Source organism: Dendrobium catenatum, unplaced genomic scaffold (genome assembly GCF_001605985.2).
Source record: "Dendrobium catenatum unplaced genomic scaffold, ASM160598v2 fragScaff_scaffold_860, whole genome shotgun sequence".
Taxonomy (NCBI): domain Eukaryota; kingdom Viridiplantae; phylum Streptophyta; class Magnoliopsida; order Asparagales; family Orchidaceae; genus Dendrobium; species Dendrobium catenatum.
In genome coordinates, this window is record NW_021319322.1 from 692,519 (window position 1) to 711,093 (window position 18,575).

General features: G+C 34.0%; 1 protein-coding gene across 4 annotated transcripts in view; it reads left to right on the plus strand.

The window, feature by feature from the left end:
* Nucleotides 1-18,575, plus strand: part of LOC110098672 (protein DGS1, mitochondrial) — a 91,753-nt gene that overhangs the window by 30,755 nt on the left and 42,423 nt on the right. For 3 of the 4 annotated variants that reach the window (XM_020825574.2, XM_020825573.2, XM_028697066.1), the window contains 2 exons: nucleotides 3,551-3,745; nucleotides 17,862-17,962. In XM_020825574.2, the coding sequence (XP_020681233.1) occupies nucleotides 3,551-3,745; nucleotides 17,862-17,962 (296 nt within the window). The remainder of the gene's footprint in view (nucleotides 1-3,550; nucleotides 3,746-17,861; nucleotides 17,963-18,575) is intronic. The other variant, XM_028697065.1, reaches the window with a different exon arrangement.

Here is an 18,575-nt window from a genome sequence, read left to right on the forward strand (position 1 = left end):
TGGAGTTCGGGCGGCTCTTTGGACGGGATTGGATGGAGCGATGGCCAGAGGAGATCGGTCCGTTGGAGTCGGCTATAGGTATGTGGATCGGTCTCTCTCTCTCTCTCTCTCTCTCTCTCTCTCTCTTTCTCACTGGATCGGAGAAGAGGTTGGAATAGGGAGAGGTCGTGGAAGCTGGGGTTCCGACAGAGGAGTGGAGGCAGTGACGGGAGAGGAGGAGAGGTATCGGGAGAGGAAGAGCTGCGTGTGGAGTTGAGCATGGAGGAGCTGGAGGTCGGGAGGAATTCGGGAAGCAGAGACGAGAGAGTGTCGTGGGGTCGAACGGGAGAAGAGCCGAGAGGAAGTAGCGACGGGAGGAATAGAATGGCTCCCGAAGGCTTCATTCGGTTGGCTTTTAAAGCCAACGAAGAGCAACGATCGAGGTCTGCGAGGGATTCTCAGGAGGCGACGTAAACGGCGCTGTGCTACAGTGTCTCGGCAGGATTTCGGGCAGGATTTGAGGCAGAATTCGTGGATCCTCCGGGCACAGGTATGTATGTAGGATTTTGATTTGAGCTTTCTTCTTCATTTTGTTCCGTTGGTTATTATTCAGAGGTCAACAGCGCCTCAGCCCCAGTGAGGCGTACGCCTCTTGAAAGCCCAAAATTGCGTAGCTATGAGGCGTTTTTGGGCAGAATTGCGCAAAGGCGCGCCTCTAATTGCGCAATTTTAAACAGAGATAATACATAATAGAAATTAATCAAAGTAGACCTAGATCCTTCTTTATTGTGTAGATGTTTGTTTTAAGGCTCAAGTCTTTATTGACTTCAGTTTTTGGGACATGAAAGATCAGATTTGAAACGTGGAACTTATGACCCTGCCCTATAGGTAGGGCGGCCTACTTAAGAATGCGTACTACTCGTTAATGAGTTGGAGTTTGAGTTTTAAAAGGAGTCTTGTAAGTTTTAAAATGATTGCTCGCTTTTCAAAATGATTGTATGGTTCTTAGAGCAGGGTATGTTTAAGTTCATCTTGCTTATAGCTCACATAGCATTTTTTTGTTTTTGTTTTCAAGTTAGGCATTTAGCATGTTTATTATAGCATATGCAAATAATTCTCTGTTGATGGTTGGTACATTTTTCAAGGACAACTACATATTTCAAGGCACTTGCATGGCTACCAAATTGTCATAATTGAGTTAATAAATGTCTCATGACATGTGTGCGTCGTTTGCAATTATTCAAATTCAGTTTCTTGAGTGAAAATTTTGTTGTTAAAATACATGCAAACATTTTATTTTTATTTTTATTTTGAATGGGTGCTTTCTGTTCGCTTGCGTGTTTATTGTAGTTTTGGTTTCAAAGTAGTTTATATCAAAATACATGATCATTTATATCCATCAAATTGGATACACGATCCAGTTGGTCTTACAACAAGCGTCAACTAGAGAGTCATTATCAAGCTTAACATCCATTCCACAATGATTAATTGGTTAGCCATCTTAATTCTAGGGAAACTAATAAAAACAGTAAGTGATCCAAAATCTAAATAATTCCTATAGGCAAAACCTAGATTAGAATATTTATAATGGAATAAAATCATAGGTCACTAATCTAATCCATCGATGAAGAAATTTAGCACTCCATAGTGTAACATGATTTGGGCACAATGATGTTCAAAGAAAGAGAGAAACCTTCTCAACATAGTCAGAGAAATATTTGTAATGAAGGACATATCAATCTAGCCAAGTTGGTCATTGGTTTGCATGTGTGGTGACATCAATGATAAACCACAAAAACATTCAGAGATGGAGAGAGAAACGTTCATTAATTGATTTGTCATAAATTTATTCCGTAGGGCAGTGAGAAATCTTGTCAAATAACATTTGATGTGCTTGCATGCAGACATTGAAAATAGAGTACAACATTTAGAGATGGAGCAAAAAATCTTCCTTAGCGGAATGTTATAAATATTTGTGTCAAAGTACAAAGGAATTTGAAGCATGCATGAAAATATCAAAGATAGAATACTTTACCATTTACAGATGAGGAGATAAACTTTCACTAGCAGATTCACCAAAAATGTGTGACAAAATAACAAAACCTTACACAATAGGGTATATAATTTGTATTTATGGCGGCATTAAGGGTAGAGCGTAATGATGTTGTTAGATTGAGAGAGAAATTTTTCCTAGCAGAGTTGTCTGGAAAATTGTATGAAAAAATTCAGAGAATAGGGTCAAAATAGACTTTGATGTGCATGTATGGTGAAATCGAGGACACAACTCAATGATTTTAGAGATGGAGAGAGGAAGTTTTTGAATAGCTTTTCTAGAAATCTATAGAGTGTATAGAAATCTCACCCATGATGTACATGCATGATGACATCAAGCATAAAACAAAATGACGTCCAAAGATAGGGAAAATTTTCTATTGGAGTTGTCAGAAATCTATGTGATAGAGTGCAAAAAAATCTGGACTTGGTGCGATGATGTGCATGCATGGAGAAATTGAGGATAGCGTTAGCGACTCTAGAGATAGAGAGAGAAACCATCCTTAGTTTAGTTGCCACAAATTTGTGAACTTTGAAAGTATCATGAGCTTGGGGTGATCTGTTCCATTTTGCTTTTCTGGAAAAAAGTATAGGGCATTATGAACATTCAAAGGATGACTAGAAAAAGGTCCTAGAAATTTCCCCAAGTTAATATGACGAGATTGATAGATATTTATTTTTAATTCTTAAGATTAAGGTTTCCATGGATGCAAAACCCCATTTCAAAAGTAGCTCTGCTAGTCATAACTTTATTAGGCGCTAAAATTAGTGTCAACCTGTACTTGCATTCGTATGGTGATAGAACTTGAAAATATTATTAAGTGGAGGAAGTAGTACTTTGTTCAGCTGTTTTTAATGTAGAGGCTTAGCTAAAGTATGTAAATACCATTATTTATTTTGGACCTCTACTTGGTTTTTTTGCATTATGTGAAATGCTATTGAGAAACTTGCTTTTGAATGTATGTAAACTTACGTGAGCTTCGCTGCTACTTGAAGTCTCTTGTTTGGAAACTGATTGTGGTTGTTGATGATTCAAATTTTCATTTGGTAAAAATGCTTTTTTTTTCCTTTGCAGTTGTTTTCTCACAATTGGTATGTGTTTATTTTTCTAACACAACCGGTGTGCGTTTATTTTTCTTAGTGTTTTGTTAATACACGGAAGTTTTATGTGATATTTTGCCATAATTATTTATGTTTTTGCCATCTATTCAAAATACGGATCACATTAACAGACATCAGACCATTAAAATTTTATTGTGACTTTGAGAGAGTCTCACAAAGCTAGGATGGATACTACAATTGGAAAGATATTTCTTGTTCTTGCTCGTCATTTAGAATGTTTAGGGAAATAAATGAAACATTAAGGAAAATGAAGAGAGTCTGGAGGGATATAGATCTGGAATGATATTCCTTCTGTTGTCTTTTGTTTACTATATTGTCTTTGAGAATGGAATGAAACACGATGAAATGTAATTTTGTTTCAACATCTTATTTGGCATTCTTTTGTTATTCATTTAAGCTTTCCAGTTGTCAAAAACCGAACAGAATGACCTTATACTGGCTTCGCTACACCTGTGGAGCAGTTGGCCTTTCTGCATGTTCATTTTGGGTTTTACGGCACAGCAGCTTAATGGGAAGTTCTGATATCGACAACTGGATACGGACTGCAAAAGAATCCACTACGGCATTTTGGGAAGAGCATGTAGAACTACCTGTACGAGTCCAATAAGCTTTTTCACTTTATTTTCAACTTACCTTTATGTTCTGTTACTTTGAGACTCGGTAGTTGATGACTTGTTAAATGATGAGTAGCTCATTAGGGTAGTATTTCTGTTATTAACGAGGAGGAAAAGGATTTTTCCTGATTATTTGATTTACATGCATAGCTTTAAATCTTTCAGTAGCTTGCTTCTTGAAAAAAAAAAGTTTGAGTGAGATGCACTTTGTTGCGGTTTATCAGGTCAGTTGACTAACTGATTTGTTTTTAGTACACTATATCATGGCTGCTTTAAATATTTTGAATGTTAGTAGTCATATCATTAAGGATTCACATCAATATTTTTTTTACCTGACATCATGAAATCCTTACCATGGTTTTTCCTTTACAATTTGACAGGGTACGTTATTAGCCAAAAACGTGATGCCTCAGCTATTCTAGAGGAAGGAACGAATGCTATTACAAAGAAATATTTATTATACTATTAAGCAGGCTAGGAATTGATGGTAATGTGGAGGGAGAATCATTGTAATATCTAATACAACAAATGATTATTGCACTATTAAGAAGGGTAGGAATTGATGGTAATGCAGACACGGAAGAAACACGGATTTGAGAAATCTGTGAAAAAAAAAAACTAGTACTTCTCTCAAGTGTTTGGCCAAAAATGAAGTCCACTTGTAAAAGATATGGGTAATGGACAAGGGAAACAGGTTAAAGAAAGATAGAAGCTTACATCGTAGATCTTGATAAAACTCAGCACACACAACATAGAGGTGATTCAAGTACACAATTTTGGTTTAAAGGAATATACAAAACCTTAAAGCGACTTTAATTTCCACAATAGAAGGTTGGTGAATTTCACTTTTTGATAGATTTTTTTTTAATCAAAATCAAGTGCTAAATGTCTCCTAAGAGGGCCCTTTTAAAGAAGTGTGGCTAAATGTCAAAAAGACTAAGATAACCCTTAACAATTAAATATCTCTAAAAAAAATCTATAATAGAAAAAAGGGAGTGAATTAGTAAGCATCCTATATGCCCATATTTTTAAGAGGTTGGTGAACAAAATATTAAGATAATAAAAAATACAATAAAATAAAGATATCATGTATGGTTCAAGTTCAAAATCATCATTTGAGTTAAATTCAGGTGGATGGATGGTTAACCTGTTCAAAATATGATGGTTTTGTTCTCTCGTGTCAATTTAATGGTTTTAGTCAGCCAAATTTAGAGGCTTATTGTTGTAGCTTCCAAGGAATTTGATTAGTAGCCTGAATTTACTCTTCTTAAGCATCCATAATTTCATGTATGTGGCATACTTTGATGTGAATTGGTAGTTCTTATCAAACAATTGACTCGATAGCTATCATTGAGGGTTGTTATCTTATTTTAAGGTGATTAAACTATGTGGCTGAGGACTTGGTATTGTATTTGTGGGTTACCTTGTGAAGGGAGCTCTATGTTAAGCCTTAAACCTTGGTGAATTTTTTTTTCTATAGCATAATTTTATAAGAAAATGATAGGAGTAAAACAAAAGGGCAATTAACAAGAATTGCGAGAGAAAAAAGAAAAATAAATAGGGCAAACTAAAGATATCATGGAGTACAAGCTCAATTAACTTGCCTAGCTTGGAGCTTGGTACAAAAATGGAGAATGCCGATAAATTTTTTTCTTATTACTATCCTATCTTGTGAATATGATATGAAGCCTTTGATTCATGGTGCCTTGTTACTCAAAATGCTTCCATCATAATCAGGAGGATGTATTTAATTATGAGCTCCTATGCCTTCATCAATAGGAGAGAGGAACTCCTAGAGCAGGGGGATCAATATCCACATTAATTATGAGAGATATAAGTTGAAGTCGAAGGAATAGTAGAGGTAGGTACATTAGATGCAACTTCTAGAGGATCAATTTGTCATACATTTTGAGAACAAACCTCCATTAATGAAAGAGCAACAATCATTGAAAGATACAGGTGGCATGACCATTTGAATGAACTTTATGATCCTGAACATGTAATTTTCTTAAATCTAGATCTACTCTGAAGCACTCAAAGTGAATGTGATGCACTAGGATCTAATGGAAGGATTAAATTTCAAATCGATAATTTAACATCTCAACTATCAACAGAAACAACCAGAGCTATTATAAAATCTAAGCAATAAAAGCAACTTGACGTGTTTCATTTCATCAAAATGCATATATAATATCCCAATCAAATTTCAATCATCTATACATCGGAAGAATTTAAAATTGGATTAGAAAATAATACCTCAATCGTTTAGACTAAGAAGATCTTGCCTCTATACCTTTCTACTCTATTGGGCCTTTGCCTTTTCCTGAAATGTCAGAAAATATCGTAGACCAAGCTTAGTAGACTTTTTTCAGTACTCATCATTGATATTAGTATCAAAATTTAAATTTTATATTGTAGTTAATTAATTAAAACAAATACAATGACTTGTAGAGAATAAATAAAGTATTAATAGAGCATGATTTTTCAGGGTTTCAGCGTTTACTTGATTTCTAAGTTCTTATTTATACATTTGAAGTCATTTTCATAGAGATTTCGGATGCATCAGAAAACACTTGCTATTAGAGGTTCGCTTACACTTGACTTTCACATTTCATTAGGGTTTATCCAGATTTTCATGAATTATTAACATTCAATTTAGAATGTTACTTATATTTAATTTAATTATTAACATGAACAAGCAGAAGGTGGTTTGACCAAGTATTTTCCTATTTCAGTTGGATTGCATCAAGAACCAGCTTTAAGCCCATATCTTTTTTGCTTTAGTCATGGATGTTCTTACTAGACATTTGCAAGAGGATGTACCCTGGTGTATGCTTGTTGATGCTATTCTTCTTGTTGATAAGATTAGAGAGGGAGCTGAAGTTAAATTGAATTATGGAGGTCAACTTTAGAGTCTAACGGTTTTCTTTTGAGTGGATCTAAAACCGAATACATGGAGTGTAATTTTAGTAGTAGCAGATCTAGTGGGGTGATTGTGGCTTTGGGCTATTAAGTCATTAATAAGCGTACACATTTTAGATATCTCGGATCTATTGTTCAGAGTGGTGATGAAATAGATGGGGATATTATTAGTAGAATTCAAGTTGGATTGTTGAAGGGGAGGAAAGCATTGGGCATGTTGTGTGATAGTAAAGTACCCCTTAAATGTAAGGGAAAATTCTATAAGATGGTGGTGAGACCTGCAATGCTTTATGGCACAGATAGTTGGCCATTAAAAGAGAAGTATAAAATTAAGTTAAGTTGCAGAAATGAGGATGCTCTGGTGGATGATTGGCTTACTCGTAGAGATAGAATGAGAAACGTGCATATACATGAAAAGCTTAGAGTAGCTCTAGTGGCATATAAGATTAGAAAGAGTCTCCTTAGATGGTTTAGTCAAATAAAACATTGACCTACCGATGACCCAATTAGAAGAGTAGATGTATTAGATTTGGCCTATGTTACGTGCCATACTCCTGACACCACCGATCAACATCGTAGAGTGCAATAGAGAAAACATGAAATCCTTCGACATTTAAAATATCGTTTCTAAACATATTCCTGTCACAATTCACCACATTCCTCTATAAAACAAAAACATCCAAAATATCTCATTTAAATCATGCATATATAATTATATAGACATTAAGAAGCCAAAAATATTACAATAATAAACAACCTACATACCTCTGCTGATACCACCTATCCTGTTATACAACAAAACATGAAGTTTTATATTGAACTGAAGTTATTCTGCTTCCACCTTATTTCCCCCCCCCCCCTCTAATAATAACAATCAGAATTAAAATCTGGTGAGTTATGAGGCTCAGAAAGATATGAAATTCTAATAAATAATTCAATGAATAGTATAATGAACAATATGATTATATTCTTAATTGACATAAACTCATAAGGTAATTTGCAACATAATTGAAAAAATATATATATGCTTATATGAATGAGTAATAACATGTTTGCTACAGTATCATAGGTAGCCATAGATCATGTCCTTTAATGATTGAAACATCATATTTTGCACTAAGAATTATAAGTATCTTACATTTTCTTCGAAGCCTGTAAATAATATCATAATTGGATATCTCAGGTTTTAGCCATATGTATAATATAAAATTAGCTTTTATAGCTTCATAATATTGTTTAATGGTGCATAGGTAAGAACCCAACATTATCGCCATTAAATTATGTTGAGATCCTTTTTGCCTCTATCAGGATCTCTTTTGCCCCACCTGTGTAGGTATTATAACATTTCATTGTCAACTCTCAATTAATATAATATTCATTAAGGCTTCAAAATTTCTGAACTTATATTTGACTGATAATTTCATGCTTAATGACTTACTATAATATACAATGCTTGCATAAAAAGAATAAGAAACTAAAATATAACTGAGTGCTTTTCTTTTCAAAATATTGCTAATTAGGAAAACATTTATCTAATCATATAATATTTCATTTTAAAATAGAATTATTAAAATTTACATTTGATTGTTCATACCTGATTGTTTGATTGTAGACCCACTCAACCAAATTGCAGTAGCTTTAATGATGCATTTTTACTCTTCATTTTGGTTAAATGCAGTTATACATGCCTAAAAATAATAACATTTCCTTTTTAAATTAAAATTGCATTTTTTAACCCCGCGACGAGTTGCCTCCTCGATTCCTACACCTTGTATCCTTTTTCTCTTGTAAATTAATTACATAATTCACATTTCTTAAAGCTTATAATTCCTATAATTCCTTTTTTCAATATATTGAATTAAGTCCTTTTATCCCACAATAACAATTTTACATTGCAATCTCCCCTCTTCATAAGTCAGTTAAAATACTAAATAATATTTTGGTATAATCTCTTTGAAGAATATTACCAATATTTAAAAATCTATGATACAACTATAATAAAATCAAAATGCTTACCTCAGATCTCTCTCCCTTACTACTCTCTTTTCCCTTCTTTGTCTTCTTCCATCGAAGTAAGCTGCTCACCCTCATCAAATTCTTCCCCGGCTTCCATGGCTCTCCTACACCAGCTTAACTCCTTCAGCACAGTAGAACTCGAACACTCTGCTTCCTCTCCATAGAATACTGCAAGTTAGTGTTGCAATAGTTTTTTGGGTCAGGTTCGGGTCCAACTCGAAATGACCCGCCCTCGACTGCTTCAACATGAACTCGACCCGATTACACAAGCGGGTCAGAAATTTTAACCTGGCCCGACCTGCCCCTAATACAAGTTAACCCAACCTAACCCACAGACCAGGTGGAGCTGAGAGCAGGCAAGAGCGTGGGTCGAGTTCGGTTGGAGCGGGACATCGTATGCTACACGGGGCACACGATGCGGGTGGGAGGAGCGAAATACGCAACCTGCATGATGCATTGTTGAGCGGGGATCGCTGGGTCACCGCGCTCGGGTCTGCTAGTGCGGAAGTGGTGCGCGGGTGCAGACTGAGTACATGGGTCATTTTTCAGGTCATTCTTGGGTTAGGGAGTTGTCTTGGACCTGACCCAATTTTTTAAATGAGTTTGAAAGTAGAACTCGAACCTGATCTGTTTAATAAACAGGTCAACCCAATATCAGAGAGTGCTTTTTTCACATATTAAAACATCTCCAATGCCATGGTATAAATAGTGCAAAACAAGTGCAATAATTAATAAATTATAAATTCAATGTGGTACTCAGATAATACATGAATTACTTTTAAAAATCCGCATTGCTTGTATAATATCATGCTCATTGAATTTTTGACGAATATTCACATAAACATTTTAAGGTTTTTATGTAACTATTGTAATTGTCAGAAAAATTTCAATTAATTTATGTGTTCAAAAAATTGTATAGGAAAAACCAACCTGTAAAAATCTAAATTCTTATAATCTAAACATTCAAGATAAAGCATACGATAACATATTAAAAGTTATACGGTGAAAACGTTGTAAAATCCGAGAAAAACACATTTATACATAATTTTCTATAATACCATTGGAATTGAAATCAGAGACTGGGGTTTAAAATTCTACGTCGTGCTCTATAGTATCCTAAACAGGCTTGACAAATGATTTTTGAATTTTGGTTGCCAATACCTCTCTTTTTCTCTATCCTCTTCTCCTCATTCCTTCTCTAGCAAAATGGCTAGGGGTGAGGGGGTTAGTAAATTGTTATATATATATATATATATATATATATAGCGCCGCTGCGCTCCCAGAATCTCACAATTTGAGGGCTTGGAGCCACCTAGTGCTGCAACGCAAGCTCAAATTCTCCTCCCCATTCGAGAGCTCAATGCCATGATATTGCGCAACCCGATGCCATGGTACTCCCAGTGAAAATTTAATGAATTGAAATTTACTTCCTCAGCCCACTTCTTGACTTATGGGGTTGTTAGACACTCTGGGGCTTATAATTATCATTTAAATTTAAATTAAATAAGTATTAAAAATAATTACTTGGTTTTTTCATTTTGTGAATATTACAATGAACCCGACCAAAGATTTTATAGAAAGAGTAATATTGGTGGATGCTTTCAAATTCAACATTTTATGACATTAACCTCTAGACGATGTATTAATCCATTACTCCCTGTGAATAATAGAGGTAACATCCAATTCCTCTAGGACCCTATCCATTAATGGCCTAGAAAGACGTATAGTATCGACATTAGTTTGTAAATATTTGACAAAAATAGATGTTGCTCCTGCCAAAGGTGGCAATGGGGAGTACATACATCAATGGTTCGTAAAGAGAAAGATGGGAATATATTGCCTGAATTGGTTACTCGAGAAGGCGAGGGGAATTCAAGCAATGAGAGAATAGAGAGAGGGAGAGTAATAAAAATTACCATCAATAAATTGGGACACGAGATTTTATCATGTTTTGATTGAATGACCAACATCCATTATGCAAAGTTGTTATTAATCCAAGAATTGATTATAGTGAGTGCAAACTGGAGAGGATGGATGTCCATATAGTCCGAGCTATGATGTTTTTCTCCTATTAGAGAGAATAAGCACAAAAAAATCAGAGTGAGGCTTTTAACCTGGACGGTGGAAGTGCTCCCATACGTCTTCTTTATTTATCGTAACCCTTGTGAAGCAGGCGAAGTTGAAGAGTAACGAACAACTGGAGAAGCGGAAAAACAAACCTGCGGTTATAACAAGATAACAAAACAAGCATTGCCAGAGAAATATGACATAAGAAAAAAATAGTTTAGTTTAATTATTTTAATTAAAATTAATTAAGAATCTAATGTAATTAATAATTAAATAATTACTTAGATTGATTGATAATTAGCTTAGATTTTAATTATATTATTTATAATGGTTAGTTAATAATGACAATTTAAATTAAAAATTAATAATTAACTCAAATAATTAAAAACATAATCAAAATTAAAATTAATAAGTTATTTCATAATTAAATTATTTTTGTAATTGTAATTTATTGACAATAATTAAAACTAGAATTAATAAGAAACTTTTACTTCAAATGTAAATTAAATTAAAACACATTAAATTTGATTTGTTAATGAACTAAATGATATGAAATTGACTTATGATATTTTATTATATTAAATGATATGAAATTGTATTTTTTATCATGTTATATTTTATTTTAAAAATAATTTTTTTTTTCACTATTTATTCACCCTTATTATTTAGTAGATTAAACATGTACTATAATATATTAAATGTTAAAATTGAACAATATATGTAATATAATCTCATATCCACTTGTAGCACTTAAAATGCCTTTCATATTTAATTTTATAGTTAACCTTAACTATTAATTTAGGCTTTGGGTCTAAATTGATTCAATTTTTAATAATTGAGGCGTTGACCTCTAACTGATCGATCTGGCCCACGCTAAGCTCGGCCGGCTCCCACTACCTACGTTCGCACATAACTTCCCCTCAATCTCTCAATCACTCACATACAAACCCCCCATCCCACTCGTCTCCCTTATTCGTTCAAAAAAAAAAAAACCCCAAAACTCTCTGGCTTTAGCTCTCTCGTCTTCTCTGCGCTGATCCCGTGCGTGCTGCCATATGTCTTTGCACGAGCCCACGTGATAGACTTGCTCTAGCCTCCATAATGTAGCCGCACTCGTCTGATTCGCCGACCATGATCTCGACCTCCCTCTATCGCTCAGAACGCGTAATCGACCTGATTCGCTTCCAACTCTCTAACACTTGGTATGCTTGCGTAACTTGGGTCCATCTCTATTTTCTTGAAGCATGAGTGAGGAAGAGGGATTTTCTTTGTAGGATTGACGATTATTATTATAATTAATAATAATAATAATAATAATAATAATGCTGGGAGGCTACTAAACTTGCAAAACGAGAGCTTCGTTAATTAATGAACTAATTAACCTAAAACTCTATAATTAAAATTTTAATTGACTTTTTAATTAAAATCTAAATGAGAAATTAATTTAAATAAAAATTTAATAATAAATTAATTAAAACAAATTTGAAATATTAATTAATTTAAATAATTAAAAAAACTAATTAATTAATTAACATCAAAATAAAAATCAAAATCTTATTGAACATTAATTTAAAATTTAATTTAATTTACTAATTAATTAAAATAAAATCAAAACTCTAATTAACTAAATCATTTCATTTAAAATTAAAATTTTAATTAATTTAACAATTGATCAATAAATTTAAGAAAACAAATTTAAATCTTCTGATTAAAGTTAATTAATTGAGTAATACACTTAAAGATTTAATTATTTAATAAAATTAAAACTTTAATTAATTAATTTAAAACTAAAAAAAGAATCTTTTAATTAATTTTTAATTAACGAACCAATTAATTAAATTAATTGAGAAAATTTTAAATATATTCAAAATTTTAAAAATTTTGTTAACGAACAAAGCAGTTAATTCTAATTTAAAATTTAAGCTTTTAATTAACTAAATTAAAAAACTATTAATTGGCTAATTAATGCAATTAACAACAAATAATAAAATAAAATGCAACTAATTAAAAGAACAATGTTCTTATTATACAAACTTAAGTACATCACACACGAACTAAGGTCCAAACTTCTAAAACTAAAACACCAAAATTCAAAACAAGGAAAACTCCAAAATCCCTAAGCAAACTTAAACCCAACTCCTAGTAAATTCAGCAACTCCTAGATACGAACACCTGCAAACAAGTTGTAACAGCTCAAACTTTTAATTATAGAGATATTATCCATTTTGGCCTAAGGGCATCATGGTTTTGTCCTGTTGTATAACTTCTCAAGAGGTCACTCACCCTATGATTTTTTTGGGATAAGCACTCTTAACTGCGGAGTTTCTTAAATGAAAATTTTACCATTACACCAATTGACGTCTCAATGTTTAAGAGTTTAGTTTCTATTTACTTAAGAGGTCTCACAATCTCCCCCACTCAAGTAATTGACGTTGATTATCATCTTTATCTAAGAATCATTCACCAGGCAAATAGGATTTTAGTGGCCCATAAAAGTTCAAGTGGTGACTCCCGGAATGTAGCATTTTGTCCCATACAAGATTCAAGAGGTGACTCCCTTTGCGTAACATTTAGTCTTGTATGACACTTAGTTCTCATTTTATGGCTGGTGTATTTCTATGATACCAATTGTAACAATCAAAATTCTGAACAATTAAGATATTGTCCCCTTTGACCTAAGGGCCTCATGGTTCTATACCAATAGGAGGTCACACATCCCAAACATGCTTAACTGTGGAGTTTCTTAAATGAAATTTTAACTATTACACCATAAGGTGCTTTGATGTACAAGAGTTTAACTTCTTTTTACTTAAGGGGTCTCACACAAGTAAATAAAAGTCAGCGTAGGGTGGTAAACAAAACTAGCATTGTAAGAAGAACACTAGTACGGTAGGTAAAAACAAACAACAAAAAAAGTGTTGAAAGTAAAAAAACTACTGAAAGTAAAACTACTACTGTAGGTAAGACTAGTGCTGAAACAAATAAAGCTATTACTGTAAACAAGACACTAGTACAGGTGGTGAAAAGCACCAAACTAAGTATCTAATGCTAAAGCCCCCCCCCCCCCCCCCCTCACAAACCCCCCCACTATGCTAAACCCCAGCTATCTCAAGTTCACTTTGCAACCTCTAATAGAGGCTGTCAGAGCTGTTGCAGGGGCTAATTCTAATAGAAGCATTAAGACCCACACGTTAGGAAAAACTCTAGGTCAATGTATCCTAACCCTAAATCCCAACTACGAGTCTCTTCTAAGCGAAGCGTAAGACCTGCATGCTCGGGAAACTTCCAAGTAAATAACCCTAAACCCAAACTGACAGGCTACTTCTAATGAAAGCCGTAAGACCTATCTTATGGGCTGTTTTCAATGAAATTACTAAGATCCCTTTTTCAAACCTAAACCTATGGGCTATATTTAATAGAAGCAACAAGACCAATTTTTTGAATAAAACCAACGGGCTACTTCCACGGGAAGCTGTGAGACACACTATCTGGGCTATTTCAATGAAAGTCGTAAGCTCTGGCCCAAATCCAAATATACTGGCAACTCCTAAGCAACGTTTTAAAAGGCGAAATCGGGAATCGAGGCGTTTTTGATAAGCGAGGCGAGGCGGATCGAGGCATAAGCCTAAAAAATTATAAAAATAAAGTAATTTAAAATTATAAATAATGACAAAAAATAACAAAATATTATGTCAATTGTGAATTTGATGATTTGTTTTAAGATAATATTAGTATATTATTGAAAAAGAAGATTTAAAATAAACTCACTTAAAAATAAAACATCCCTTTAGGATCAAGACCTAATGCATGCTCATCATTACTTTAATTGTCTTCAAAGAATCTTCATAATTCATGTCAAAGTCATCCGCAAACTCTTCTTCATCTATAATATTTTTTCTTTTATCCCCTATATCAGTTAATATTTCATTAGCTCTAGAATGAAATAATAATAACATAAAAAATAATTCATTATATTTAAGAATATTTTTGAATTTTTTTGAAGTTCCAATCTCACTTTCTTTCTCTCTTATATACATGAGTAGTTGCTTCATTGTCTTCATTGACATGAGTTTCTCCTTCTGCTTCAACTTCAGAAACATCAGCATTCTTAGGAGTAACCTATTCATCATCAGATTGTAAATCATCAATAAGTAAAGGGTCAATTTCATTATCAATGCTTCATTGCTTCTGTAATTTGAGATGTCTATTTTTCAATTTTTTGTTAAGCATAATATTAACTAGTTTATTCCTTCGTTCTGTCAATCAATTTCTTCTCTTAGTATGAATTTGATTGAACATTTGCTTGACACTTCAACTTGAGTTTCATATTTCCATGCAGGATCTTTCCTTCTTTTGCTACTAGTCATTGCTAATAATTTATAGAAATAAATAATCAACATCAAATTATTGATTTATACAAGATTTTTATTTATTCACAGGCAAAGAAATCACAACACAATTTTATTGTAAGAGTAATTTTGAAATTCTACTTGTTTTTAAGTTCGTAAGTTGTTCGTATGGAAAGATACAGAGCGGTACCGAGCATGTACCTAATGGTACCGAGCATGTACCGCTCGATATCGAGTATGTATCGCTAGGTACATGCTCGGTACCGAGCATATACTGTTAGGTATCGTTAGGTACTGCTAGGTATCGCTAGGTTTCGCTAGGTACATGCTTGGTACTACTAGGTATCGCTAGGTTCATGCTCGGTACCGAGCATATACTGCTAGGTACCAAGCATGTACCTAGCCATACCTAGCGATACCTAGTAGTACCGAGCATGTACTGAGCAGATGAATGAAAGAAAGCCGAATTAGGAGTTTTTCAAGCTTTCGTTACTGCACGTCAAAGTCAAGGCCCACAACATTGCTCACCTGCTCTTCCGACCTAACCTAGGCCTGAACGTTTCCTGCACTCACAACTTCGGCTTCGTTTCCTGCTTTCGAAACCATTATTGCTTTTGGCTTCGTTTCCTGCGTCGTCTCCTTCCGACTTCGTCACTTGCACTCAGGACTTCGTCTCCTTCCCTTACGTTTTCGTCTCTTTCCCTCACAGCTTCGCCTCCAATTCGCCTTTCAATTCTCACAGGAAGCCCTAATCCTATACGCGAACACGAATCGGCTGCGTCGTATTTACATATATACCAAATAAAAAATTTCGAGGCGGTGCCTCGTACGGCCTCGAGGTGTTACGCTCTGATGCGTAAGCCTCATGCGAAAAAACTGTACGCTTCGCTGAATGGTTCGAGGCTAAGCCCCGGTACGCATGACTTCCGCCTCGACTTGAGGCGCGACTCAATGCGGACGCCTCGTCCGCTTTTTTAATGGTTGCTCCTAAGTGGAACCACAAGTCCCAACCTAAACCAAATCAACCTATATCTAACCACTTTAGTTTACTCGGGATCCCTGAGAAGAAGCAACCCATGATTGCTAATCAGATTCACTGGATACTACGATCAATGATTGTTAGTGTTGGTAGACTGAAAATTATGTTATTCCCGGGATAATGAAACCATGGGATCTTGATCGAATCTACCTCCATCCCCCATAACCAAAAATAAAATTGTTGCACATCTAAAGTATTAGTTCATCCTTAATCGAGAGTTCTCTTTAATGCAATATGAGGGGTAATTAACTATGAGGGCTTGCTCTCATAGGAAGAAAGAACCTAGATCTAAATAAACCCTGATATCACTCTTAGGGGTAATCTGGTTAATTACAATTTTTCTTAAGAAGAATGAAATCCTATGGTTGCAAAGCGGGATTCATGCCTACGTGTTGTTTTTCTCGAGTGAAACATGAGATACTAAATTAGCGTAATGTGAAACTTTGGGACTAAAATGAACATTTATCCATTGTCGGGGACTATTTTGAGCTTTTGCTCTATCCAATAATAAAAAATTTGCAAACTTGACGGCAAGCATTTTAAATCTACAATTAAGCATAAATGGGATCAAAGTATTATGTAATAATGAAGTGTCTCATCCCCAAGTTGATTGTGGTAGAGCTAAAAATATTAAGATGAATACAGTAGAACTCTGTCAAAAATAATTTTATTAAAAATACTAGGTGGTAAGGATATATAGATAAGAGAAGCTAGAAGATGTATCAAAAAGATTGGTTGACAAGATTATTGCAAACATGTAATGAAGCAAAGAGATAGAATAAATATAAAATGACAAGAATATGCAAAACGATGTGCAAAATAGAGTTAATACTTTATGCATCTCTCAGTATGAAAGAATGGAGGTGAATTCATGAAGCCAACGTCGAATAACTATGATAAGGTTAATATGATGATTAGTTGATTATAGGAGTGTTGCAAATTAAGTTTTTTTTTTGGAGAAAAATATATATCTAAAATAATTTTTGGAGAAATTTGTTGCCATTAGTTCAACTATGGTCTAGGTGGCACTTGATGACCATTTAAATGAAAGAAACATGTCTTGCATGAAAAATAATTTGCTGAAGAAGCATCTGAAGCACTTCTTGTTTTGATCTCGTATAGTGATCATATGGTTAGAGCAATGTTAGACTCAATATGATTCGAGTAAAAATTTCCAGAATCAAATCAACAGGGACATCATGATCATCATCACTGAGTTGAGCTCAACATAAATGAATATGTGACAAAACTCGAAAAGATAGTTTGAGGAATGATATTACGGGGATGATGAGAGTGTCATCCATTGAACACAGGATAGTAAAAGACTTGTGTTTTAGACATTAATAATGAAGGGTAGAAATTGCACACTTAATAATATCAGTGGATGTAATTGATGTCAAAGGATTAGGAAGTAAAAAGTGTTATGGATATAAGTTGTGCATAAATATTTGCATAGAATAGGTTGAAAACCTCATGCAACACAATATTATTGAATGAAGATTGTGGACTCATAAAGCGAGTCAAAGTAGTTGGGATAAGGCTAATGTTGCTGTTGTGGATGTTGAAGATTAACAAGCTTATATTGCTTTCTCATGCTTCGAACTGCTCCATTCTAGGCTTCTAAATTATGACTCAGTTACTTGTAAAGATGATATTACCTAATCTTGTTTGTGATTCATGACTTTTCTGTTGTTTCATCAGCTTATATCTATTAGGGATGAGCTTTTTGAGACTTTCCGGAAGAGACACAAGGGAGTTATGGAAATGGAAGAAGTGCAATTGACTGCAAACTCTCTTCACAGGTAAACCCTTCTGCTGATACCTCCGTACTGTTGGTCAATGGCTTAAAATACTAATGTTTTTCCTTATTCCTTGCATTCTTTAAACTTCACTATTTCTTTTTCTCTTAGCATGCCTAATCTAGAAACCTTATCATGCGTGTATTATCCCAATGTTTCCATAAATACTTTTTTAGTTGAAGTTCATTACTTAATTAGTTAATTTTATTGTGCAAGACTAAGATTTGGCATGGCCCAAATCACAACATTTTATTCTAATCTTTTGATTTGTGGAAGGAAACCAAATTAGTTTCCGAATCGCTCAATTAAATTCCTTGCTTTTGGATTTATTTTATACTTCTTTTTTATTCTTGCTCTTCCAACGGACTGGAAATAGGAACTACAAAAATAGGGACGGGAATAAATATTTTAAAGGGGGAAAAGGAGAATAGCAATGCCCAATTTGTCTCTAGACACTATTTTCATTATATATCTAACTAGTTGTGAAATAATGGATAGAAAGATAAATTAAATTATTTATCAACTTCTTTTGTATTCCTCTTACTTTGCTCCTAAGACGCTAGGGTTTGAGGATACGAGCAAAGCATAGTAATTTCACTAATGAAGATGAAAGAGT